The sequence below is a fragment of the Coregonus clupeaformis genome, chromosome 3, assembly GCF_020615455.1.
Source record: "Coregonus clupeaformis isolate EN_2021a chromosome 3, ASM2061545v1, whole genome shotgun sequence".
NCBI classification, from domain to species: domain Eukaryota; kingdom Metazoa; phylum Chordata; class Actinopteri; order Salmoniformes; family Salmonidae; genus Coregonus; species Coregonus clupeaformis.
This window is the reverse complement of record NC_059194.1, coordinates 1,153,191-1,178,691: the sequence shown is the minus strand read 5'-3', so window position 1 is coordinate 1,178,691 and position 25,501 is coordinate 1,153,191. Positions and strand designations below refer to the sequence as shown.

Here is a 25,501-nt window from a genome sequence, read left to right as displayed (position 1 = left end):
TGAGTGGGAGCGGTGGTGTGCGTTTAAATAACATCACCTCCATGTTGAAAGTAGAGAGCGCTGAGTGGGAGCGGTGGTGTGGGTTTAAATAACCAACATCACCTCCATGTTGAAAGTAGAGAGCGCTGGGTGGGAACGGTGGTGTGGGTTTAAATAACCAACATCACCTCCATGTTGAAAGTAGAGAGCGCTGAGTGGGAGCGGTGGTGTGGGTTTAAATAACCAACATCACCTCCATGTTGAAAGTAGAGAGCGCTGAGTGGGAGCGGTGGTGTGGTTTAAATAACCAACATCACCTCCATGTTGAAAGTAGAGAGCGCTGAGTGGGAGCGATGGTGTGGGTTTAAATAACCAACATCACCTCCATGTTGAAAGTAGAGAGCGCTGAGTGGGAGCGGTGGTGTGGGTTTAAATAACATCACCTCCATGTTGAAAGTAGAGAGCGTTGAGTGGGAACGGTGGTGTGGGTTTAAATAACCAACATCACCTCCATGTTGAAAGTAGAGAGCGCTGAGTGGGAGCGGTGGTGTGGGTTTAAATAACCAACATCACCTCCATGTTGAAAGTAGAGAGCGCTGAGTGGGAGCGATGGTGTGGGTTTAAATAACCAACATCACCTCCATGTTGAAAGTAGAGAGCGCTGAGTGGGAGCGGTGGTGTGGGTTTAAATAACATCACCTCCATGTTGAAAGTAGAGAGCGCTGAGTGGGAGCGATGGTGTGGGTTTAAATAACATCAACTCCATGTTGAAAGTAGAGAGCGCTGAGTGGGAGTGGTGGTGTGTGTTTAAATAACCAACATCACCTCCATGTTGAAAGTAGAGAGCGTTGAGTGGGAGCAGTGGTGTGGGTTTAAATAACATCACCTCCATGTTGAAAGTAGAGAGCGTTGAGTGGGAACGGTGGTGTGGGTTTAAATAACCAACATCACCTCCAGGTTGAAAGTAGAGAGCGCTGAGTGGGAGGCGGTGGTGTGGGTTTAAATAACATCACCTCCATGTTGAAAGTAGAGAGCGCTGAGTGGGAGCGGTGGTGTGGGTTTAAATAACATCACCTCCATGTTGAAAGTAGAGAGCGCTGAGTGGGAACGGTGGTGTGGGTTTAAATAACCAACATCACCTCCATGTTGAAAGTAGAGAGCGCTGAGTGGGAGCGGTGGTGTGGGTTTAAATAACATCACCTCCATGTTGAATGTAGAGAGCGTTGAGTGGGAACGGTGGTGTGGGTTTAAATAACATCACCTCCATGTTGAAAGTAGAGAGCGCTGAGTGGGAGCGGTGGTGTGGGTTTAAATAACATCACCTCCATGTTGAAAGTAGAGAGCGCTGAGTGGGAGCGGTGGTGTGGGTTTAAATAACATCACCTCCATGTTGAAAGTAGAGAGCGTTGAGTGGGAACGGTGGTGTGGGTTTAAATAACATCACCTCCATGTTGAAAGTAGAGAGCGCTGAGTGGGAGCGGTGGTGTGGGTTTAAATAACATCACCTCCATGTTGAAAGTAGAGAGCGCTGAGTGGGAGCGGTGGTGTGGGTTTAAATAACCAACATCACCTCCATGTTGAAAGTAGAGAGCGCTGAGTGGGAGCGGTGGTGTGTGTTTAAATAACATCACCTCCATGTTGAAAGTAGAGAGCGCTGAGTGGAGCGGTGGTGTGGGTTTAAATAACATCACCTCCATGTTGAAAGTAGAGAGCGCTGAGTGGGAGCGGTGGTGTGGGTTTAAATAACATCACCTCCATGTTGAAAGTAGAGAGCGCTGAGTGGGAGCGGTGGTGTGGGTTTAAATAACCAACATCCCCTCCATGTTGAAAGTAGAGAGCGCTGAGTGGGAGCGGTGGTGTGGGTTTAAATAACATCACCTCCATGTTGAAATTAGAGAGCGCTGAGTGGGAGCGGTTTTGTGGGTTTAAATAACATCACCTCCATGTTGAAAGTAGAGAGCGCTGAGTGGGAGCGGTTTTGTGGGTTTAAATAACCAACATCACCTCCATGTTGAAAGTAGAGAGCGCTGAGTGGGAGCGGTGGTGTGGGTTTAAATAACATCACCTCCATGTTGAAAGTAGAGAGCGCTGAGTGGGAGCGGTGGTGTGGGTTTAAATAACCAACATCACCTCCATGTTGAAAGTAGAGAGCGCTGAGTGGGAGCGGTGGTGTGGGTTTAAATAACATCACCTCCATGTTGAAAGTAGAGAGCGCTGAGTGGGAGCGGTGGTGTGGGTTTAAATAACCAACATCACCTCCATGTTGAAAGTAGAGAGCGCTGAGTGGGAGCGGTGGTGTGGGTTTAAATAACATCACCTCCATGTTGAAAGTAGAGAGCGCTGAGTGGGAGCGGTGGTGTGGGTTTAAATAACCAACATCACCTCCATGTTGAAAGTAGAGAGCGCTGAGTGGGAGCGGTGGTGTGGGTTTAAATAACCAACATCGCGTTGAGTGTAGGTTGCTTGCACACACACACGCACGCACACGCACACACACACACACACACACACACACACACACACACACACACACACACACACACACACACACACACACACACGTGCACAAACACATTTGCTGGGGTAGATAAGAGTCACTCCAGCCGCCTGTGCACATGGCCACCAAGATGACCAATGAAACGACAGACTCAAGCTCACACCCTCACCCTACACTCTTTTCCCAAGAAGAGCACATGATGTGTTTGATTTACCTCTAGTACCCTCCGTCCGGTCACTACAGTTAATATTACTGGAGGATATTAATTAATGTCTCATCTGACAGTTAACGAGAGACATACATTTTGTCACATGATGTCCTCCTTCTAATGTCATCTATCTTTCTATGAATCTATCAATGATCCCATGTATAGTGTTGTCAGCAGTTTGTGTCTGATATCAGTTTACAATATAATTATTCACTGAGGTTTTCATGACTGATGGAAGGTATAAATACATTTCATAATGTTCAGTAAATCAGGTGATAAATTAGGTGAAAAGGAGACTGGTGTCACTTTAAACAAAAAACTCTAATGTTACTGTTGCAACATCTCAATGTTCTGTATGTCATGCCATTGGCAACTCTTACCCAATCATTTACCTTTAAGCATTATTGCCAGAATTCCAGATCACTAGTTCCATACCTGTTAATGTTTTAAATAATTTAGAATTGTAAACACATCTGTTCAAAGTGTATTTCCTGGCATTGACACAGTAACAAGTAATATACAATATTTTATTCTGGACTTGATATGTATTTTGTGCATTATCAACATTAACAACACCTGTTTTAAATGGGTTATAATGTAACGCAGCCCGTTGCAAACATACCATCTGACGTTGGTCCATGAATAAATCCAAAGCCTGTGCAGCACATGTACAGTAGATCAGATGATACCAGATGTAGGCTGTGTCCCAAATAGCACCCTATTCCCTATGGACCCTGGTCAGAAGTAGTGCACTACATAAGGAATAGGATGCCATTTGGGACTGATGTAGGCTATTGACACAGGATCTCCTCCAGCGGCAACGTGAGACATCGCCTTTATATGATGACTGTGAGGGAGGTCAGTGGTGTGGTTTAAGGCACCATATCATGACCGCATGCTAGGCTCATTTAGCAGCCATGATGGACTGTACTTAAACTGCCTTTTAGACAGTCAGCTAGTTTAGGCTACAGAAGGAGTATTATCAGTTTAAAAGCACATTAATTCAATTATTCAATCATTAATTAATTAATTAAAATAAAATAAAATAACACTTTATTTGTCACATGCGCTGAATAGAACCTTACCGTAAAATGCTTACTTACAAGCCGACATTTATTCAATCACTGTAAAATATATTGATGAAATAACCATTCACTATCCCTAAGAAAAGCTAGTGATGGGTTCCTTATTCACTATTTGTAAGTATGTAGGTAGACGGGCATGAGAAACATGGCCAAAATGCATATGATGCATGGGCACGACTTGCGCATCAGCTATGCCATCTTATACCCACCATGTCTGTAAACATCTGTGAGAAAAGTAACCCCACCCCACTTGGCACAAACTGGTTGAATCAACGTTGTTTCAATGTAATCTGTCAACATATTATGACATGGAAAATACATTGGATTTGAAATAAAAAAGTCAACGTAAACTGTTGTTTTGAGGGTACATTTTCAACCACAGGATTGTCATCATGGTAACCAATTTTCTACATACACAAAACCTTGTATAAAATATGTTGAATTTGTACCTTTAAAACATCATCAGAGCTTCAACATTATATCCACTATCAGAAGAAAAAAACTGTCTGGGCAGCACGTCCAGGGTTTTAACCAAGCACAGCTTTGATATTTTTCACGGACTATTATCCAGTGTGCTATAGTGAGAATGATTGAGAACTCTCCACTTAATAGATTCACTGTTGCTGTCGAAGTCATTCCAAAGGGTAGGTTTAACAGAGTAAATAAATGTGATCATACTTTATCAATATATTATCAACGATGCTATTTAGGCCTATATAGTATTAGGGAAGTCATCAACACCTATTGTTAAAATTCAACCCAGGGTTCAACTAAAAATGGACAATACATATTGGCCTAGGGTTTTAAGCTTTTGGTTGATTTCAAATGGAATCTACAAGTTATAAATAATATGTTCATGTTGGATTCATGTCTCTATCTCAACCCAAAAAAAAAAAAAAAAAAAAAAAGTGGAATAAGTCAAGGGGTGTGAATACTTTCACTAAATGCAAATGCTAATACAAGTGTAGGTTTTTATTGTTATTGGGTTTTTCTGAATGAATCTTGAGGTCCAGAGGTGCAAGCAAACAGAAAATGTGTCGGTCCCACTTCTGGCACCATGTTTTGCTTGTAATTTTCCATCCTGCAGTGCAATGGTTTCTTATCTTTGAGTGCTATCTGTGAGTTTTTCTAGGCAATACCTCTAGGGTGTGTCTAAAACGATGTTATCTCCTCTTTCACAATATATATGGTTAGTTTGGTATATAACCTATTAAATAGGAAAATAACTTAACGACTAAAAAATAAGAAAAAAATCTATGTTGCACAACGTTTATGGAGTTTATTTGTTTTGCCTAAATAAGTTGATAAAGTAAATGTTTTGTGATATGATATAGCCTAGACCACATTTCCATTATGCATTTGTACAAACATTCTGTCTATATGAATTAATCTCCCTCCATGTGGCTAATTATGTAAGTGGCCAATGAAGCTTAATTCTGTTTACATCGCCATTCCTCTTGGCTTACAGTATTTATGATATTATTTTCTTCCCAACTGCAAAAACAATTTATCACGGCTTGAACGGTTTCATGGCAAGTTTCTGGTCAAACTTGTTTTGCATGGCCCGGTGCCCCGGATCGGAGTAGTTTGTACATTTTAGACCATTCCATTGGTCCTTGCCAAAATAATCCATTCACCCCGGGCACCGGGCCATGTAAAATGGATTTGCCCATTGTTATGTGACGGCAAGTGTCGCACAGAAATCCTAGATGCTGATTGGTTTAGAGACGCCCAGTCCCGCCCAACGTTTTTATGTTTACAGACCCTCCTACACCTATATGGAGGTTTACATAGATGCTAGGAAAGTCACTTTTTGTTACTTTGTTTCTCAAATAGCCTATCCCGCGTGTCTGTATCGACTTTGAATTCCAGACGCTTAAGATTTCTGCTCACCGGTGACTAGTGACAGAAGAAAAGGAATTAAGATCATCCAAAAATGAATTGTTTTCATTTAGATGACTTCCTTGCAGGGTGGATTGGAGGTGAGTGTCCGTTATTTTTAACTAGTCAATTAGCTGTAGAATTAGACGTTTTATGTGAGGATGAGTTTGGGATAGAGCAGTGTTGGACTATTGCATATCGATGTTGTTTGTTTATCATCATGTGTGATAAACAAACAAACTTTATTTTTTTTTATTTTAATACATTTGCTATGTTTGCTAACTAGGCCTATGTCTAATCTGTTCGATTAGAAATGGTAAAAAAATGAATCATTGGAACATGCACAGATTTTCCAAGTCGAATTGCCCACATAGCACTGGACATTTGATAATTTTGATCAAACGCTCAACTTTTAACGTGCAATCAAAAGGTAGTTAATAATTAAATAACCAGTTCTACATGTTTGACTATTTAGTTTGAGAAAGTCTTCCTTTTCTATATTCTACTTCTGAATGGCGCGCTACCTGAAACGGCCAGTAGGGGCATAGTAGTTGTACATTGCATAATGATACTGTATCTGTGAAAAGATGTAACTGTTTTCACTCTTCGTCGCCTGTTATTCGCCTATAGGCAGCCTACTGTAGTTATGAACATTATCGGCCTAAGTTTGTTTTAGCAAATGTTGAGTCAGAATGATCCCTAAGCAGTGGTAGTGTTTGGCTGTCTGGCCGGGACATGATTCTCCCTGTTCTCTCTGTATTTCCCTGAAATCTGTGGTACTATAGAACTATTGTCCGAGGAGGGTTGGATGTTCTAGGCAGGGTGCCACTGAAACAACATTATATATTATCTCTCACTCTCGCTCACCCCCCCTCTCTCTCTCTCTCACTCCCCCCCTCTCTCTCTCTCTCACTCCCCCCCTCTCTCTCTTGCTCCCCCCCTCTCTCTCTTGCTCCCCCCTCTCTCTCTCGCTCCCCCCTCTCTCTCTCTCGCTCCCCTCTCTCTCTCTCTCTCTCTCTCTCTCTCTCTCTCTCTCTCTCTCTCTCTCTCTCTCTCTCTCTCTCTCGCTCCCCCTCTCTCTCTTGCTCCCCCCTCTCTCTTGCTCCCTCGCTCCCCCCTCTCTCTCGCTACCCCCCTCCCCCCTCTCTCCCCCCTCTCGCTCTCCCCCCTCGCTCCCCCTCTCTCTCACTCCCCCGCTCGCTCCCCCCTCTCGCTCCCCCTCTCTCTCGCTCCCCCTCTCTCTCGCTCCCCCTCTCGCTCCGCCCCTCTCTCTCGCTCCCCCCTCTCTCTTGCTCCCCCTCTCTCTCTCGCTCCCCCTCTCTCTCTCGCTCCCCCTCTCGCTCCCCCTCTCTCTCTCGCTCCCCCCTCTCTCTCCCCCTCTCTCTCTCGCTCCCCCCTCTTTCTCTCTCCCCCCTCTCTCTCTCGCTCCCCCCTCTTTCTCGCTCCCCCTCTCTCGCTCCCCCCTCTCTCTCTTGCTCCCCCCTCTCTCTTGCTCCCTCGCTCCCCACTCTCTCTCGCTACCCCCTCCCCCCCTCTCTCCCCCTCTCGCTCTCCCCCTCGCTCCCCCTCTCTCTCGCTCTCCCCCCTCTCTCGCTCCCCCTCTCTCTCGCTCCCCCTCTCTCTCGCTCCCCCCTCTCTCTCGCTCCCCCCTCTCTCGCTCCCCCCTCTCTCTCGCTCCCCCTCTCTCTCTGCTTCCCACCTCTCTCTCCTCCCTCTCTCTCCGCTCCCCCCACTTTCTCGCGCCCCCCTCTCTCTCGCTCCCCCCTCTCTCTCCCCCTCTCTCTCTCTCCCCCCTCTTTCTCGCTCCCCCTCTCTCTCTCGCTCCCCCGTCTTTCTCGCTCCCCCCTCTCTCTCTCGCTCCCCCCCCTCTCTTGCTCCCCCTCTCTCTTGCTCCATCGCTCCCCCCTCTCTCGCTACCCCCCTCCCCCCTCTCTCTCCCCCTCTCGCTCTCCCCCCTCGCTCCCCCTCTCTCTCACTCCCCCCTCTCGCTTCCCCCCTCTCTCTCGCTCTCCCCCTCTCTCGCTCCCCCTCTCTCTCGCTCCGCCCCTCTCTCTCGTTCCCCCCCTCTCTCTCGCTCCCCCTCTCTCTGCTCCCCCTCACTCTCACTCCCCCTCTCTCTCTCGCTCCCCCATCTCTCTCTCTCTCTCTCTCTTTCTCTCTCTCTCTCTCTCGCTCTCGCTCTCGCTCTCGCTCTCTCTCGCTCTCGCTCTCTCTCTCTCTCTCTCTCCCTCCATCCCTCCTCTAAATGTTGTTTCCATCTGTTTTTCCAATAGGAGCGTCCAGTGTTATTGTGGGTCATCCGCTGGACACAGTCAAGGTACATATGAGGACACAGTTCAACACATGAAGGACTGGTTTCCCAGACACTGATCAAGCCGAGTCCTGGACTAAAATGCATTTTCAATGGAGATTCTCTGTTTATCTTGAGTTTAAGTCCAGGACTAGGCTTAATCGGTGTCCAGGAAACTGTCCGATGAGGTTTAAAGCAGGGATTTACATTAAGGTCTGAAAGACACTTGCCATCGGGCTAAAAGTGCCATCAATTGTCTCTTTCATTTAAACAATGGAGGGGAACCAGACAGATCAATGCTTACAGTACAAACTGCCCAATGGGGGCGACCTCAGAGCAGACTCAACTTGTCCAACTGTTCAGTTCACTTGCAATAAGTCAACCCTTAATGTCAATCCTTTTACCAAACATGCGCTATTAGTCTATCTGCTCATACACAGTTACCATTTAGTAGGCTATAGGCCTGCAGTAACATTAAAATGAGTTACCACGCATCACCTAGCCTACGAGTTGTAGATTGTTTAGGCCAATGTTTTATGTAGTAGGAATGTTGAAGTTCTTAACATTTCCCATTCTACGATTCTACCCAACAGACTCGTCTTCAAGCTGGCAAAGGATACAAGAACACCCTCCACTGTGTCCTCCAAATCTACAGAAAGGAAACTGTAAGTGGATATGTCACTGCTCTCGTAGTCTAAATGTAATACAGGCCGTTTAGCAAGACGCTTTTATCCAATGCAACTTACAGTCATGTGTGCATAGACATTTTGTATGGCGCCACAGTAATCCATGGGAGGCCATTGGATAATATTTGGCATGATAATCCATTTGTCATCATGGCATTGGTATGGTTTTCTAAAGAACTGTAGAGGCCTTGGACATAAGTGTCCAACTACTCTAAAAGTTAATTATATTATCCTATATTCATCTTACACTCTCTGTAGATTATACTATAGACCTAGCTGTGACAGTTCTGGAAATATTTGTTTACTTTTGAAGCTTCTGTGCTTTTGTTTTATCAAATATCCTTGGGCCGGGGCTTCCCGAGTGGCGCAGTGGTCTAAGGCACTGCATCGCAGTGCTAGCTGTGCCACTAGAGATCCTGGTTCGATTCCAGGCTCTGTCGCAGCCGGCCCAGCGCCGTCCAGGGTAGGGGAGGGTTTGGCCTGGCAGGGACGTTCTTGTGCCGTCGCGCACTAGCGACTCCTTGTGGCGGGCCGGGCGCAGTGCACGCTGACTCGGTCGCAAGGTGTACGGTGTTTCCTCCTGCACATTGGTGCGGCTGGCTTCCGGGTTAAGCGGGCACTGTGTCAAGAAGCGGCTCGGTTGGGTTGTGTTTCGGAGGATGCACGACTCTCGATCTTCGCCTTTCCCGTGACCGTACGGGAGTTGCAACGATGCGACAAGACTGTAACTACCAATTGGATACCACGAAATTGGGGAGAAAAAGAGGGTAAAATACACCCCAAAAGAAATATATCCTTGAGCCTTGCTGTGAAGCCTCCCTCTGTAGCCTCTCTCCGGCTGGGAGGGAGAACAACCCGGAAAGAAGTGGAGGGTGCTCTGAGAGGAAAAACATTCCAAATGGTATACTGGGACCCAGACCTTCTGTAGAACACACTGTTGCATGAAACGTCTCATTTGTATTTTCATTCCTCCTAGGTTGCTGGCTTCTTCAAGGGTCTCTCCTTCCCCCTGGCCAGCATCACTGTGTATAACTCAGTGGTGTTTGGGCTCTTCAACAACACACAGAGGGTTATAAGCAAATTCCGCTATGGTGACGGGAGGCAGCCGTGTGGTATGTTGGACCTGACCCTGGCCAGCATGTTGACTGGGCTGATGTCAGTGGGCCTCGGAGCACCGGTCGACCTGGTTAAGATCAGACTGCAGTTGCAGACTCTGCCCTGTCTAGCAGGTAAAGTCAAAGCCCATTACAACATTATAGACCATTCTAGTCCCCTGTAGCTCAGTTGGTAGAGCATGACGCTTGCAACGCCAGGGTTGTGGGTTCGTTTCCCACGGGGGGCCAGTATGAAAATGTATGCACTCACTCTGGATAAGAGCGTCTGCTAAATGACTAAAATGTAAATGTAGAAGGTATTTCCTTTAGTATAACTATCCTTCAGACCATTCTAGAAGGTATTTCCTTTAGTATATCTATCCTTCAGACCATTCTAGAAGGTATTTCCTTTAGTATAACTATCCTTCAGACCATTCTAGAAGGTATTTCCTTTAGTATAACTATCCTTCAGACCATTCTAGAAGGTATTTATTTTAGTATAACTATCCTTCAGACCATTCTAGAAGGTATTTCCTTTAGTATAACTATCCTTCAGACCATTCTAGAAGGTATTTCCTTTAGTATAACTATCCTTCAGACCATTCTAGAAGGTATTTATTTTAGTATAACTATCCTTCAGACCATTCTAGAAGGTATTTCCTTTAGTATAACTATCCTTCAGACCATTCTAGAAGGTATTTCCTTTAGTATAACTATCCTTCAGACCATTCTAGCAGGTATTTCCTTTAGTATAACTATCCTTCAGACCATTCTAGCAGGTATTTCCTTTAGTATAACTATCCTTCAGACCCTTCTAGAAGGGACAGTGCCTATAATACCCATGGGTTTAGACAGCTCATTTTAGTGGGACTTTACTCAGAGGTCTAGAATAGAATGGAACAGAAGGAACCACAGACTATTCAGGTTCAGTGCCCCATCAGTCTTTCAGACGAGCTAGCTTGAGATGATGAAGCCCATGGATTGTAACCAGCACACTCAGAGGTTGATAAACTAAAGTCATCATAATCACCTGTCAATGGCCTACATCAGTGATGAGTCACCAGTCACTGTTTTGAAGACGGACATTGCTGCACCTTTTTATATGGTGATGCGCCACACGTCCTTGTGTGTTGCCTCATGGATCTTTATGGTGCCTACGGTATAGGGCATCATAAAATACATGGGTTAAATGTTGACCATCACCTGTTGTTCTGGTATATAGTTAAAGCCTCCTTCCGCATAAGATTGAACCTTAATCCAAACTCTCCTCTTTCTGCCTGAGCGGTCAATAAAGTAAAGTACAATCTAATCTTTATTGTTTGTATCCTTGTGTATTTTAGAGAACCTGAACATTGCCGGGACGACCGGAAACGGTAACGGTAACATCGCTGTGCGCTCCGTGACTCTCCAGGGCCAGCCGACCTACAGGGGGCCCATCCACTGTATCAGCTCCACACTGCAGACGGAGGGGATCCAGGGGCTCTACAGAGGGGCCGGGGCCATGGTCCTGAGAGACGTCCCTGGGTACACGCTGTACTTCATCCCCTACGCATTGTTCCGTCGCTGGCTATCCCCTGAAGGGAGGTCGTCACCTCATCCCTGTTCTATATGGCTGTCTGGAGGACTGGCAGGTAACTGGAAGGTGTTTACGGATTAATGGTAATGTTACTGTTGCTAGTTGGTCTTGGTGGAAGCAAACGGAAAGCTAAAGGAGCGTTCTGTTGAACCCGCGGGCTGGTTTTGGTCTCCGCCAGGCCAGAGAATCTACTGGTTGAGGGTTATTAGGCCCGTAAGTCAATCAAACCCACAATCCTGACGTTGCTAGCAGGGCCGAAACCAGGGTTTAAGTTTTAGTGAGGTCTGGAAGGAGGTAGACCCACCCACCTACCCCTCCTTTCAGGATTTTTTTTTTTTTTTAAAGTTGAAGCTTATTCACTGCATTTCTTTACAATTAAAACACTTTCAAATGCTATTTGGAGAACAGCAACAAGCCAAAATAACCCCAGCCATTATCACTTTGTTGCTGTAGCTTCATTCACCTCAGTCCATCTACAAACACACAGCCTATTAGCTATACAATTATAATGTTATACCCCTGAAACGGGGGGAAATATGAGAAATGATTCACACTGACACGTAGCATCAGCGACTGTTCAGTCAGTTGTAATGATGAATTGCATAAAATTATCAACTCTTTACATAGATACAGTATCTCTTTTCTCAAAATACATAGCATTCAACATTTGTATTCCTAGGCATTACTAATCAAGCTCCGCACAAACAGACATCAATGGAGCACACAGATGATTGTGTTATCACATTCACATGAATTATTAGAATATTACTTACGATTCTGTATTATCAGTAATGTAGTAGTAAGAAAGGTGAGTGATCGCTGTTCTGATGTCCAGAAGCTCTTTTCGGTCATAAGATGGTAGCAGCAACATTATGTACAAAACAAGTTACAAACAATGCGGAAAAACACATAAAATAACACGGTTGGTTAAGAGTCCATAAAACGGCAGCCATCCCCTCCGGCGCTATTGACTATTACTTACGATTCGGTATTATCAGTGATTTAGTGGTAAAACAAAAGTGGGTAATGGGTAAACTATAAACTCCAGTGGACGAACAACCACCGATAGAAAGGAAAATGTATGACATTTTTAGACCTGTATTGTTTGCATGTCGATAGCATTTGAATGTCGGCTTATAGGGAAGATAGGCCATGTGCGGATGTTCATATTGAAACATATCTTTTTTTTTGTTTGTTTCTAACTTGTTTGATAACATTAGTACATATTTTCTCAGAGGACCCCACATGGGGCCCCGACCCCAAGTCTGGGAACCACTGTACTAACCTCTCTCTGCTTGCTTCCTCTCTCTGTCTTCTCTGCTTCCTCCTGCATGCATCAAGAAAAAATGTTGTGTGCCCGAATAACCGAAAACAAACCTTACCGAATCCCAAAACGAACAAAAAACGTCACAAAATGGCATCATAATATATGCACAAACTCTTCCGAACTGTTTTGGCTGAGAAGCATGCGGGCGCCTTCAGCCGCTTGAGAGAGTGGTGAATGTGCTGCAAATCCGGGACGCAAATCCGGGGGACGCAGGCGAACATAACGAACAAACCACTGATTCATGATTCCACTCATTTGCAGAGACGCAGGCGTGATTAGAACTCATTCAGATCAAGAATATAAGCCTTCTGAGCTTTGATCAACGCTGGGAGCAATATTTAGATGTTGACCCATAATTGATTTTCTTTATTTTGTACAAAATATATATTTTGTATTATTATACATTTTTTCTCATTAGAAAAAAATGACAAGGTCGTGACCTCGGTGTCCTCATATGTATTTGTGGCCCTGGTTGCTAGCACCATTCTCTAATGGCTAAACCCATTGGAATCATAATTTATGCAGGAATTTTAATGTTGCTGCTATGTGGACTTGGCGGAAAATGTAGTCTAGCTATGCGAATAAAAACGTTCCTTCGGGTTATCTGCTAGGGAGCATTCAGCTGAAACTGCAGGCTGTAGTGCACCGAGGAACACTTTGGCAAACCTTTTTTCATATTCAAAATTAGATTGATTTTAATTCTCCATGTGGTCTATATTAAATGGCACTTCGTTTAATATAACAGGCTTTTAAAATTCAATATTGGTGCGCGATTTCTACTTAAAATATCAAAGGCATGCAAAAGGCACTCATTTCGTGGAATGACCCCTTTACAGTCTCAGGGGTCCAGTCCAAAGCTGAATAGTTGTCTGCCACCTATAAAAACCATTACTTTATGCCATTTTATGACGCCATCTTGAACATCTACTTACTGTAGCTACACTAGCAAACTTACCACAATAAAAGCTTGTGAAGCCATCTTGTGATGCCACCCTGTTATGTGTTCTAGAACGTCACCTGACTGTAGCTACCACATAATTCTAGAACACCAGGTTGTACTGTGTTGTAGGCTTACCCAGGGTTGGGAGGATGACTTACAGTTACTGATTACAGATTTACATGACCATAAAAGTAGTTAGTAATGTAATCCAATGGATTTCTCAAATTGAGTAATATAGTTTGATTACTTCCTTGGTTAGCCCGCATCTGCCTCCTTAGTTTATGCTGCAGGCCACAGGAGGTTGGTGGCACCTTAATTGGGGAGCACGGGCTCTTGGTAATGGCTGGAGCGGAATCAGTGAAATACATCAAACACATGCTTTCCAGGTGTTTGATGCCATTCCAATCGCTCCGTTCCAGACATTATTATGAGCCGTCCTCCCCTCAGCAGCCTCCACCGCTGCAGACCGATCAGTACCCACCAAGCTCCCCAACATCTTTGGGCAGTTGCAGGCTCAGCTTATTGATGAAATGGCATCACTGCTGAAAGGTCAGCTTCACTGTCAAGTTACAGGGAAACTACCGGTAGTTACCAAGGTTACCGGAATCTTCAGTAATTTTGGTAATTAACAGAAAATCTATGGCAATCTATCGTAACTTTGGTAATGTATAGTTGAATAACTTTTACAAAATGTATTCATATATAGTCACATCTACTGTATATTAGGTTTTGATTGGCCAATGCAGGTTAAAGTCAGTTCTTCCACTCTTTTGTCCGTCAATACTCCATATTCTGAAAGACATTTGGGACCTGATTATATGATGTACCCAAAAGGGCCACTAGATGTCTTGTGATAGATTACATAAAATCCTTGAAAGATATCAAAATTCTGGTAGTTTACCCTCATTTTGCAACCCTGGTTCTCAGTAAATGGGGGTCTGATGTTTTTGGTAAAATAAAAAAAGTTTGTGTGGAAAGCAACAAGGAGAGGACATTTTGGCAGTTTTTAGATTTTAAATAGATTACAACAGACGGAAAAAGCTTCCATTCCCACTGAAAGGTGACTTCCTAGCAGTGTGTCTCAGCACAGTTTTCAAAAACCTGCCAGTTCAGTGTGTTTGAAGAAACATCTTGAGTGTTCCAAAATATAAATCGACTGTTTTTAAGAATGTAACTGTAATCCATTTTCTTTTGAAATGATCTGGATTGATATAATCCGATTACGTAATCTCTGTTACATGTAATCTGTTTGTACCCAACACTGAGCTAGATTAACTGAACTGTAGTGACCTTTCTTTGAGTGCTGTAGTCTTCTCTACAACCATATTATTTATACGTTATTATTCATATTATTATTCATATTATTATTATTATTATTATTACATATAAAGCATTGCCAAATTGAACTTGCCCTAACTATAGCCAAAACCTGTTACAAGGACCTTCTATAACATTATAGATTATCTCTACTGTTGCTACATGCTAATGTACATCTCCTGACCTCTGACGTTCTTCTGTCTACAGGTTCTATCTCGTGGGTCACAGCTACTCCAGCTGACGTGGTGAAGAGCAGATTACAGGCGGACGCCCTCCACACAAGGAAATACAGAGGGATTGTACACTGCATAGTCCAGAGCTACAAGGCCGAGGGGATACATGTAAGCAAACGTCCGCGCAAATACACAGGGCCTGTTTCCCGGACTCAGATTAAGCCCATAGACCTGGACTAAGCAGCGCTTTCAGTGAAGATCCTTCCTTGAGCATGCTTCTTTGTCCGTGCGTAGGCCTAATCTTTGTACAGGAAACCAGCCCACGGGTGTAGCAATTTAACATTTGATTCATCAGTACATTTCATTTGAAAAGTAATACAGTAGCCTAGATGTGTGGTTTTGGTGTAGCTTTGGGAATTTGCGGCAACATAGACAATTGCTGACAGTACTAGTAGCCGTAAACTTGTTCCCTTCAGCTTTAAAAGTTAAACTCAGGTGAACTCAACCCACAAGGCTGGACGGGATCTGTTCCAAAACAAAGTTATTATCAAACTACCAAGGTCGTTCCTAGGTTAAGGGGGAGTTCAAACAGGTTTTGGTCAGTTTGTGACGTAATAGAATAGTAGAAAGCCAATAGTGTTGTGTCACACCCCAATTCCAAGTGACCAGACTGATGTTCTTGTTCAAATGTGTTTTGGCAGACAAACAGACTGAGAAGGGACATTTGATCAATACCTGACAATCATTAATACGATAGGCACTTGGCCTGAAAAGGCCTGAATAAGCTTGAATGGGCTTGAACCATATGGTTTCAGCTAGATATTTGTTTGGTTGGCTATTATGAACATAGGATGTTAAGTTTAATTGAATTCCTTTTTTTTTTATAATGCATTTAGTAATTATTTTCTCTCTCTCTCTTCAGGTCTTCTTCCGCGGAGCCTCGGTGAACGCTATCCGAGGCTTCCCCATGAGTGCCACCATGTTTCTGGGCTATGAACTCTCTCTGCAGTTCTTCAGGGGTCTCTAGTGTCTACACCGGTAATACACAGCAATATGATAGAGTACAGTATGTCCACTGAATGAAACATTATCTTGACAGCTATCCTCATGTCCTTGGACACCTCAAAGGTTTCACCTGGAAAATTATTTGAATCCTTGCAGAATCAAAGTGGGGAGCATCTAGTTGAGAATTATCTGCACTATTTCCATAATACAAGGTATTTGTAAAGTGTAACTACTAATTTCTTATACTAAGAAAATATCTTGTTAAAAGTGCCTTACATTAATTGACAAATGCATACATTTAAATATGTTGTGCTATAATATAAAGTAACAGTATGCTTAATGTTTTGAGCTCTACTGCTCTAAATCAACTAGTAATTAGTACCCAACAGTTAACCAGTTCTAACCTCAGTAATGATACGCACATTAATCATTATATTTTATGTTGGTGCCAGGCTTTTAATTCGTGTTTTTAAAGTGTTTTATCTTTGTGATTTGTAAATAAGTATGAGAGAAATGTAATGCCATTCCATGAGGAGGCATAGTTTTGTACATAATTTGTTCTTACAGTTATTTTAATGTGAGTTTATTTGGAATTCTTGTTACAGACTGTTTTCTGTGCAGTTTTACTTGGAAAACCTAATAAACATATTGTTAAAAAAAAATCTAATAATGGTTTAATTTTTTCTTTAAATTCTCTCCAAAGGTCGGAGTGCACTGCAGTAACCTTTAAAGGTATTAGGTTACTGACATGTTACAGTAAAGCGGGTAAATGCAGTAAAAATACAAAACAATTTAGGGCCCACAATGTTGGGCATGAGGTACGTTGGGGGCAAATTTAGTTGTTTTTTGAATGAAGAAGCCTTCTGAAGAACCTTATCTCAGGGCTGTGGCTGACTGATAAAGTCATGTGGCAAGGAGGTTTCTGTACAGCTGTCTTTACACTGTATACAGTGGCCTGATGCAGGGTTTCCCAAACTATGTCCCCATCCTGGGCCCCCATGCCCTAGCACTACACAGCTGATTCAAATAACCAACTCATCATCAAGTTTTGATTATTTTAATCAGTTGTACAGTGCTAGGGCAAAAAAACTAAACGTGTACCCAGCGGGGGCCCCAGGACCGTGTTTGGGAAACCCTGGCCTGATAAAGGATCTGCTATTTCTATGAATGAACTGTTGACTACAAACAACTTCCAGTAGATGGCACTGTTCTCTAGATGGCAAACTTCTACCAGCTGTTATCCTAGAGCAGGGGGTTTCAACCTCTCTGGGACCCACAGCCGTTCCATATATTTGTCCTATTCTACAGCTACCACATCTGATTCAACTAGTCAACTAATTACCAAGCCCTTGATTAGGTTAAATCGTTGAGCTATTACAGGGCTACAACTAAAATTGTGAAACGTCTGGTGGTCCCCGAAGAGAGGTTTGAAAACCACTGTCCTCGAGGACAATAATTAGATGAAATATTGCTCTCTATATTTATTTTTCAGACTTCCTAAATATATATTTTTTTTTTTCACACATTCTTTAAATCCAATGTTCCTCACTCGGACCTCCTCAAAATAATTGTGGAAACGGGGATGAAGGAAGCAATAATTTGACCGCTAGTAACGTTTTCAGATAGCCGACGTGACGTTGTTGGCTCTAGCCCAGAGCAGCTGAATGAATGACCTAGTACCATGCTACCCTCACCACCTTAACCCAGCACCATCTCCAGTCTCCACTCTGCCAGGCTCTCTCTCTCTCTCTCTCTCTCTCTCTCTCTCTCTCTCTCTCTCTCTCTCTCTCTCTCTCTCTCTCTGTAGCCAGTGACCTGCTCTCTCTCTCTCTCTCCACCTCTCTCTCTCTCTCTCTCTCTCTCTCTCTCTCTCTCTCTCTCTCTCTCTCTCTCTCTCTCTCTCTCTCTCTCTCTCTCTCTCTCTCTCTCTCTCTCTCTCTCTCTCTCTCTCTCTCTCTCTCTCTCTCTCTCTCTCTCTGTAGCCAGTGACCTGCCAGGCTCTCTTTCTCTCTCTCTCTAGCCAGTGACCTGCCAGTCTCTCTCTCTCTCTCTCTCTCTCTCTCTCTCTCTCTCTCTCTGTAGCCAGTGACCTGCCAGGCTCTCTTTCTCTCTCTCTCTCTCTCTCTCTCTCTCTCTCTCTCTCTCGCTCTCTCTCTCTCTCTCTCTCTCTCTCTCTCTCTCTCTCTCTCTCTCTCTCTCTCTCTCTCTCTCTCTCTCTCTCTCTCTCTCTCTCTCTCTCTCTCTCTCTCTCTCTCTCTCTCTCTCTCTCTCTCTCTTTCTCTCTCTCTCTCTAGCCAGTGACCTGCCAGTCTCTCTCTCTCTCTCTCTCTCTCTCGCTCTCTCTGTAGCCAATGACTGACTACTGTATAGATGGATAGCCTTAGGACACAGCAAGGGAAGGATGAGGGAAGTGACATAACATTTACTTAAGATATCTGCCTTTTAAAGAGCACACTGCTGTGAACACAAATCACATAAAGACTGTGATCCACCTAAAGCTTTGGGAACAGGTTGTTTTGAAAAGGACAGAAAGGCCCGCACACTGAATATGCTCCCAATTCACCACCTTTATTGACAACGTTAAGATCCAACACGGATCTTCGTCAGGTCCCCAGGTTGGATGGAAACGTTACCAATAAAGGTGGTAATTGGGAGCTAATCAGTGTGCGGGCCTTTCTGTCCTTTTCAAAAGTACTTTATTAGCCCAGCAGCTATGTTTTGAAGGATGTGCGTATGACCACTAACTTTTCTATAACGTTGTTTTGACCCACCAACCAAACAAAGCTAAGGTTACATTGTCCTTTCCTAAGGTTACATTGTCCTTTCCGATGGTTACATTGTATTTTCCTAAGGTTACATTGTCCTTTCCGAAGGTTACATTGTATTTTCCTAAGGTTACATTGTCCTTTCCTAAGGTTACCTTGTCCTTTCCTAGGGTTACATTGTCCTTTCCTAAGGTTACATTGTCATTTCCTAAGGTTACATTGTCCTTTCCTGAGGTTACATTGTATTTTCCTGAGGTTACATTGTCCTTTCCTAAGGTTACATTGTCCTTTCCTAAGGTTACATTGTCCTTTCCTGAGGTTACACTGTCCTTTCCTGAGGTTACACTGTCCTTTCCTGAGGTTACACTGTCCTTTCCTGAGGTTACATTGTATTTTCCTAAGGTTACATTGTCCTTTCCTGAGGTTACACTGTCCTTTCCTAAGGTTACATTGTCTTTTCCTAAGGTTACATTGTATTTTCCCAAGGTTACATTGTCCTTTCCTAAGGTTACATTGTCCTTTCCTAAGGTTACATTGTATTTTCCTAAGGTTACATTGTCCTTTCCTAAGGTTACATTGTATTTTCCTAAGGTTACATTGTCCTTTCCTAAGGTTACATTGTCCTTTCCTAAGGTTACATTGTCCTTTCCTAAGGTTACATTGTCCTTTCCTGAGGTTACATTGTATTTTCCTGAGGATACACTGTCCTTTCCTAAGGTTACATTGTCCTTTCCTGAGGTTACATTGTCCTTTCCTAAGGTTACATTGTCCTTTCCTGAGGTTACATTGTCCTTTCCTAAGGTTACATTGTCCTTTCCAGCACAGTTCCAGCAACTATGGTGGATGTGTAACCAGGCAGTACAAATTGGCTCAGCTCAGTAGTGGAAAGGGTATAAGGTTTCAGGTCGTTCAGGACAGCACCCAAGAATTACAAGCTGGCACACACCAGAACAGACCATTCTATATTGACCTACTGTTTGGGAAACACTGTTCTACCCATTTTTGGGGGAAACACCCTATTTGATCTAATGAGTTTTATTGTGGTAATGTTTCCCTGACAGCCAGATGTAGGCCCTATCTACGATCAGTTTAACATCTGAAAGAAGGAAAACATCTGAGAAATATATAATATCCCAGTGGTTTCAGTTATTGCTATGCCAAACAGCTGTAGCTATGGTGATCTGTTTTTTATGGTAGCCTTGCGGACTGAACAAAGACACAAAGAGGACAGTCATAAAACAAAATGAGAGGCAATACAATTGGAATAGAAAGTGAAAGATACATTTTGTCATCTGTGTGTCATCAGAATCTATGACAGGTCTAGACAGAGAGACGGTGCCAGCCAGGGCCGCAGTCTGTCCTCAATTGTGTGCGTTCGTATGTGTGTGTGTGTGTGCATGCGTGCATACGGTGTGCGTGCGTATGTGTGTGTGTGTGTGTGTGCATGCGTGCATACGGTGTGTGATCGTTTGTGTATGTGTGTCACCATCCCTCCTCCACTGTCATTAAAATTAGATGCAGTCCAAGGTTACTGACCCAACCCCACTGGTTACTGACCCAACCCCACTGGTTACTGACCCAACCCCACTGGTTACTGACCCAACCCCACTGGTTACTGACCCAACCCCACTGTAATAAGGCAGGACTGCTGCTGGAGAAGACCAAGCATTTAGTCTTTCTGAAATGGCACCCTGTTTCCTACTTAGTGTACTACTTTAGACCAAAAGCACTAGGGTGCTATTTCAGACACATCCTTAGTTTCAACAGCTTGGCTGAATACATAAAATATTTAAACTTCTATATTACTTTCTATCTCTGGAGGAAATACAGCTATCTGTAGATGGATGGATCTACTAAGTACTGTGACCTGATATAACCCTCTATCTCTGGAGGAAATACAGCTATCTGTAGATGGATGGATCTATTAAGTACTGTGACCTGATATAACCCTCTATCTCTGGAGGAAATACAGCTATCTGTAGATGGATGGATCTACTAAGTACTGTGACCTGATATAACCCTCTATCTCTGGAGGAAATACAGCTATCTGTAGATGGATGGATCTACTAAGTACTGTGACCTGATATAACCCTCTATCTCTGGAGGAAATACAGCTATCTGTAGATGGGTGGATCTACTAAGTACTGTGACCTGATATAACCCTCTATCTCTGGAGGAAATACAGCTATCTGTAGATGGATGGATCTACTAACTACTGTGACCTGATATAACCTTCTATCTCTGGAGGAAATACAGCTATCTGTAAATGGGTGGATCTACTAAGTACTGTGACCTGATATAACCCTCTATCTCTGGAGGAAATACAGCTATCTGTAGATGGATGGATCTACTAAGTACTGTGACCTGATATAACCCTCTATCTCTGGAGGAAATACAGCTATCTGTAGATGGGTGGATCTACTAAGTACTGTGACCTGATATAACCCTCTATCTCTGGAGGAAATACAGCTATCTGTAGATGGATGGATCTACTAACTACTGTGACCTGATATAACCCTCTATCTCTGGAGGAAATACAGCTATCTGTAGATGGATGGATCTACTAACTACTGTGACCTGATATAACCCTCTATCTCTGGAGGAAATACAGCTATCTGTAGATGGATGGATCTACTAAGTACTGTGACCTGATATAACCCTCTATCTCTGGAGGAAATACAGCTATCTGTAGATGGATGGATCTACTAAGTACTGTGACCTGATATAACCCTCTATCTCTGGAGGAAATACAGCTATCTGTAGATGGATGGATCTACTAACTACTGTGACCTGATATAACCCTCTATCTCTGGAGGAAATACAGCTATCTGTAGATGGATGGATCTACTAACTACTGTGACCTGATATAACCCTCTATCTCTGGAGGAAATACAGCTATCTGTAGATGGATGGATCTACTAAGTACTGTGACCTGATATAACCCTCTATCTCTGGAGGAAATACAGCTATCTGTAGATGGATGGATCTACTAACTACTGTGACCTGATATAACCCTCTATCTCTGGAGGAAATACAGCTATCTGTAGATGGATGGATCTACTAACTACTGTGACCTGATATAACCCTCTATCTCTGGAGGAAATACAGCTATCTGTAGATGGATGGATCAACTAACTACTGTGACCTGATATAACCCTCTCTCTGGAGGAAATACAGCTATCTGTAGATGGATGGATCTCCTAAGTACTGTGACCTGATATAACCCTCTATCTCTGGAGGAAATACAGCTATCTGTAGATGGGTGGATCTACTAAGTACTGTGACCTGATATAACCCTCTATCTCTGGAGGAAATACAGCTATCTGTAGATGGGTGGATCTACTAAGTACTGTGACCTGATATAACCCTCTATCTCTGGAGGAAATACAGCTATCTGTAGATTGATGGATCTACTAACTACTGTGACCTGATATAACCCTCTATCTCTGCTACTCCAGTACAGGACACCCACGGTCCTCTATTCTCCATTACACCCACACAGGCCTCACAGTGGGCACATGTAACAAACACACAGCTAGCAAAAAGCAGGAGACAACTGATATGCTCTTCAGCCAGTTCATTAGTTGTTGTCGGCCTGTTGTGCATCATTTGGAACACAACATGAATTCTGCAACATCGTTACTTCTCTGCAGTACCCGAGCTGACAGAGTGAAAAATCTGTCAATGTGCCCTTGGGAAGGCACTTAACCCTAATTTGATGAGGAATTAAAAAATTGTATGGTTGAGAGGGATGAGGCAAAAGGAGAGAAATCATGTGACTAAACTTAATAAAAAGAAGAAGAAACTACACTATGAAACAAAGATAAATTACATAAAGAATGATAGTAAAAGGCTTTGGAGCACCTTAAATGAAATGTTGGGAATAAAGGCAAACTCAGCTCCATCATTCATTGAATCAGATGGCTCATTCATCACAAAACCAACTGATATTGCCAACTACTTTAATTATTTTTTCATTGGCAAGATTAGCAAAATTAGGCATGACATGCCAGCAACAATTGCTGACATCCAAGTATATCTGACCAAATTATGAAAGACAAACGTTGTAATTTTGAATTCCGTAAAGTGAGTGTGGAAGAGGTGAAAAAACGATTGTTGTCTATCAACAATGCCAAGCCACCGGGGGTCTGACAACTGGGATGGAAAATTACTGAGGATAATAGCAGAAGATAGAGCCACTCCTATTTGCGATATTTTCAATTTAAGCCTACTAGAATGTGTGTGCCCCCAGGCTTGAAGGGAAGCAAAAGTCATTTGCTACCTAAGAATAGTAAAGCCCCCTTTACTGGCTCAGATAGCCGACCAATCAGCCTGTTACCAACCCTTAGTAAACTATTGGAAAAAATGTTGTTTGACCAGATACAATGCTATTTTACAGTAAACAAATTGACAACAAACTTTCAGCACGCTTATAGTGACGGACATTCAACAAGCACAGCGCTTACACAAATGACTGATGATTGGCTGAGAGAAATTGATTGGGGGTTGTTTTGTTAGACTTCAGTGCGGCTTTTGACATTATTGATCATAGTCTGCTGCTGGAAAAACGTATGTGTTATGGCTTTAAACCCCCTGCCATCTTGTGGATAATGAGTTACCTGTCTAACAGAACACAGAGGGTGTTCTTTAATGGAAGCCTCTCCAACAAATCCAGGTAGAATCAGGAATTCCCCAGGGACGCTGTCTAGGCCCATTACTTTTTTTCAATCTTTACTAATGACATGCCACTGGCTTTGAGTAAAGCCAGTGTGTCTATGTATGCGGATGACTCAACACTATAGATGTCATCTACCACAGTGACTGAAATGACTACAACACTTAACAAAGAGTTGCAGTTAGTTTCAGAATGGGTGGCAAGGATAAGTCAGTCCTAAATATTTCAAAAACTAAAAGCATTGTATTTGGAACAAATCATTCACTAAACTCCAAACCTCAACTAAATCTTGTAATAAATAATGTGGAGATTGAGCAAATTGAGGTGACTGAACTGCTTGGAGTACTTACTTTGAACCATACTCTGTAATGTATCAATAAAGTTATGTCTCAACCATTAGCCTCTCACCATGGAACTCAATTAACACCACATTATGAAAGCCTCTTCTGAGACATGGTTCCCTTATTCGACCCGGTGTACCAGACTTTATAGACTACTCGGTGTAGCACTTTATAACACTTTATAGACGACTCAGTGTAGCACATATAACACTTTATAGACGACTCAGTGTAGCACATATAACACTTTATAGACGACTCAGTGTAGCACATATAACACTTTATAGACGACTCAGTGTAGCACATTATAACACTTTATAGACGACTCAGTGTAGCACATATAACACTTTATAGACGACTCAGTGTAGCACATTATAACACTTTATAGACGACTCAGTGTAGCACATATAACACTTTATAGACGACTCAGTGTAGCACTTTATAACACTTTATAGACGACTCAGTGTAGCACATATAACACTTTATAGACGACTCAGTGTAGCACTTTATAACACTTTATAGACAACTCAGTGTAGCACTTTATAACACTTTATAGACGACTCAGTGTAGCACATATAACACTTTATAGACGACTCAGTGTAGCACGTATAACACTTTATAGACGACTCGGTGTAGCACTTTATAACACTTTATAGACGACTCGGTGTAGCACTTTATAACACTTTATAGACGACTCAGTGTAGCACATATAACACTTTATAGACGACTCAGTGTAGCACATATAACACTTTATAGACGACTCAGTGTAGCACATATAACACTTTATAGACGACTCAGTGTAGCACGTATAACACTTTATGGCCGTTTTTATTGGGAGGAGAGGTGGAGGTTCAGTCAGGGCCAGCCAGATGGTGTATTGCATTGGGTAAGGCAGTAAACCTATCACATGACCAGGGGCTCCCACAGCTAAACAATAGAGAAGGAAACACTGTTTAATTGCACCACATGGAAGACTTTGATCAGATATGGTTTACACCTTTTGATTAATTTTGATCAAAGTGTTTTTATGAAAACACGTCTATATGGGATAGATGACATTGTGCTAATGTTCATGATAAAATACGATTGATGATGGTTGGTTTTTGTTTTGCATTGCAATAACAGCCCAAACTCACAACCGTGTTGTGTATCCCCAACAAGATAGAGTTAACAAAAGCTGTTGGGCCAGTGGAGCCCAAACACACTGTAGTTTCAACTGTCAAAACAACAACTGTTGGGCCAGTGGAGCCCAAACATACTGTAGTTTCAACTGTCAAAACAACAACTGTTGGGCCAGTGGAGCCCAAACATACTGTAGTTTCAACTGTCAAAACAACAACTGTTGGGCTAGTGGACCCCAAACATACTGTAGTTTCAACTGTCAAAACAACAACTGTTGGGCCAGTGGACCCCAAACATACTGTAGTTTCAACTGTCAAAACAACAACTGTTGGGCCAGTGAACCCCAAACATACTGTAGTTTCAACTGTCAAAACAACAACTGTTGGGCTAGTGAACCCCAAACACACTGTCGTTTCAACTGTCAAAACAACAACTGTTGGGCTAGTGAACCCCAAACATACTGTAGTTTCAACTGTCAAAACAACAACTGTTGGGCTAGTGGAGCCCAAACATACTGTAGTTTCAACTGTCAAAACAACAACT

The 25,501-nt window shown here is 43.0% G+C and overlaps 1 protein-coding gene across 1 annotated transcript; it reads left to right on the top strand.

The window, feature by feature from the left end:
* The first annotated feature begins 5,561 nt into the window (after positions 1–5,561).
* On the top strand, positions 5,562–16,722 carry slc25a48 (solute carrier family 25 member 48). The gene is made up of 7 exons (XM_041846876.1): positions 5,562–5,751; positions 7,924–7,967; positions 8,534–8,605; positions 9,603–9,855; positions 11,061–11,351; positions 15,088–15,221; positions 15,976–16,722. The coding sequence occupies exons 1-7, from the start codon at positions 5,706–5,708 to the stop codon at positions 16,078–16,080; spliced, it is 945 nt and encodes a 314-aa protein (XP_041702810.1). The 5' UTR covers positions 5,562–5,705; the 3' UTR covers positions 16,081–16,722.
* Positions 16,723–25,501: the final 8,779 nt, after the last annotated feature.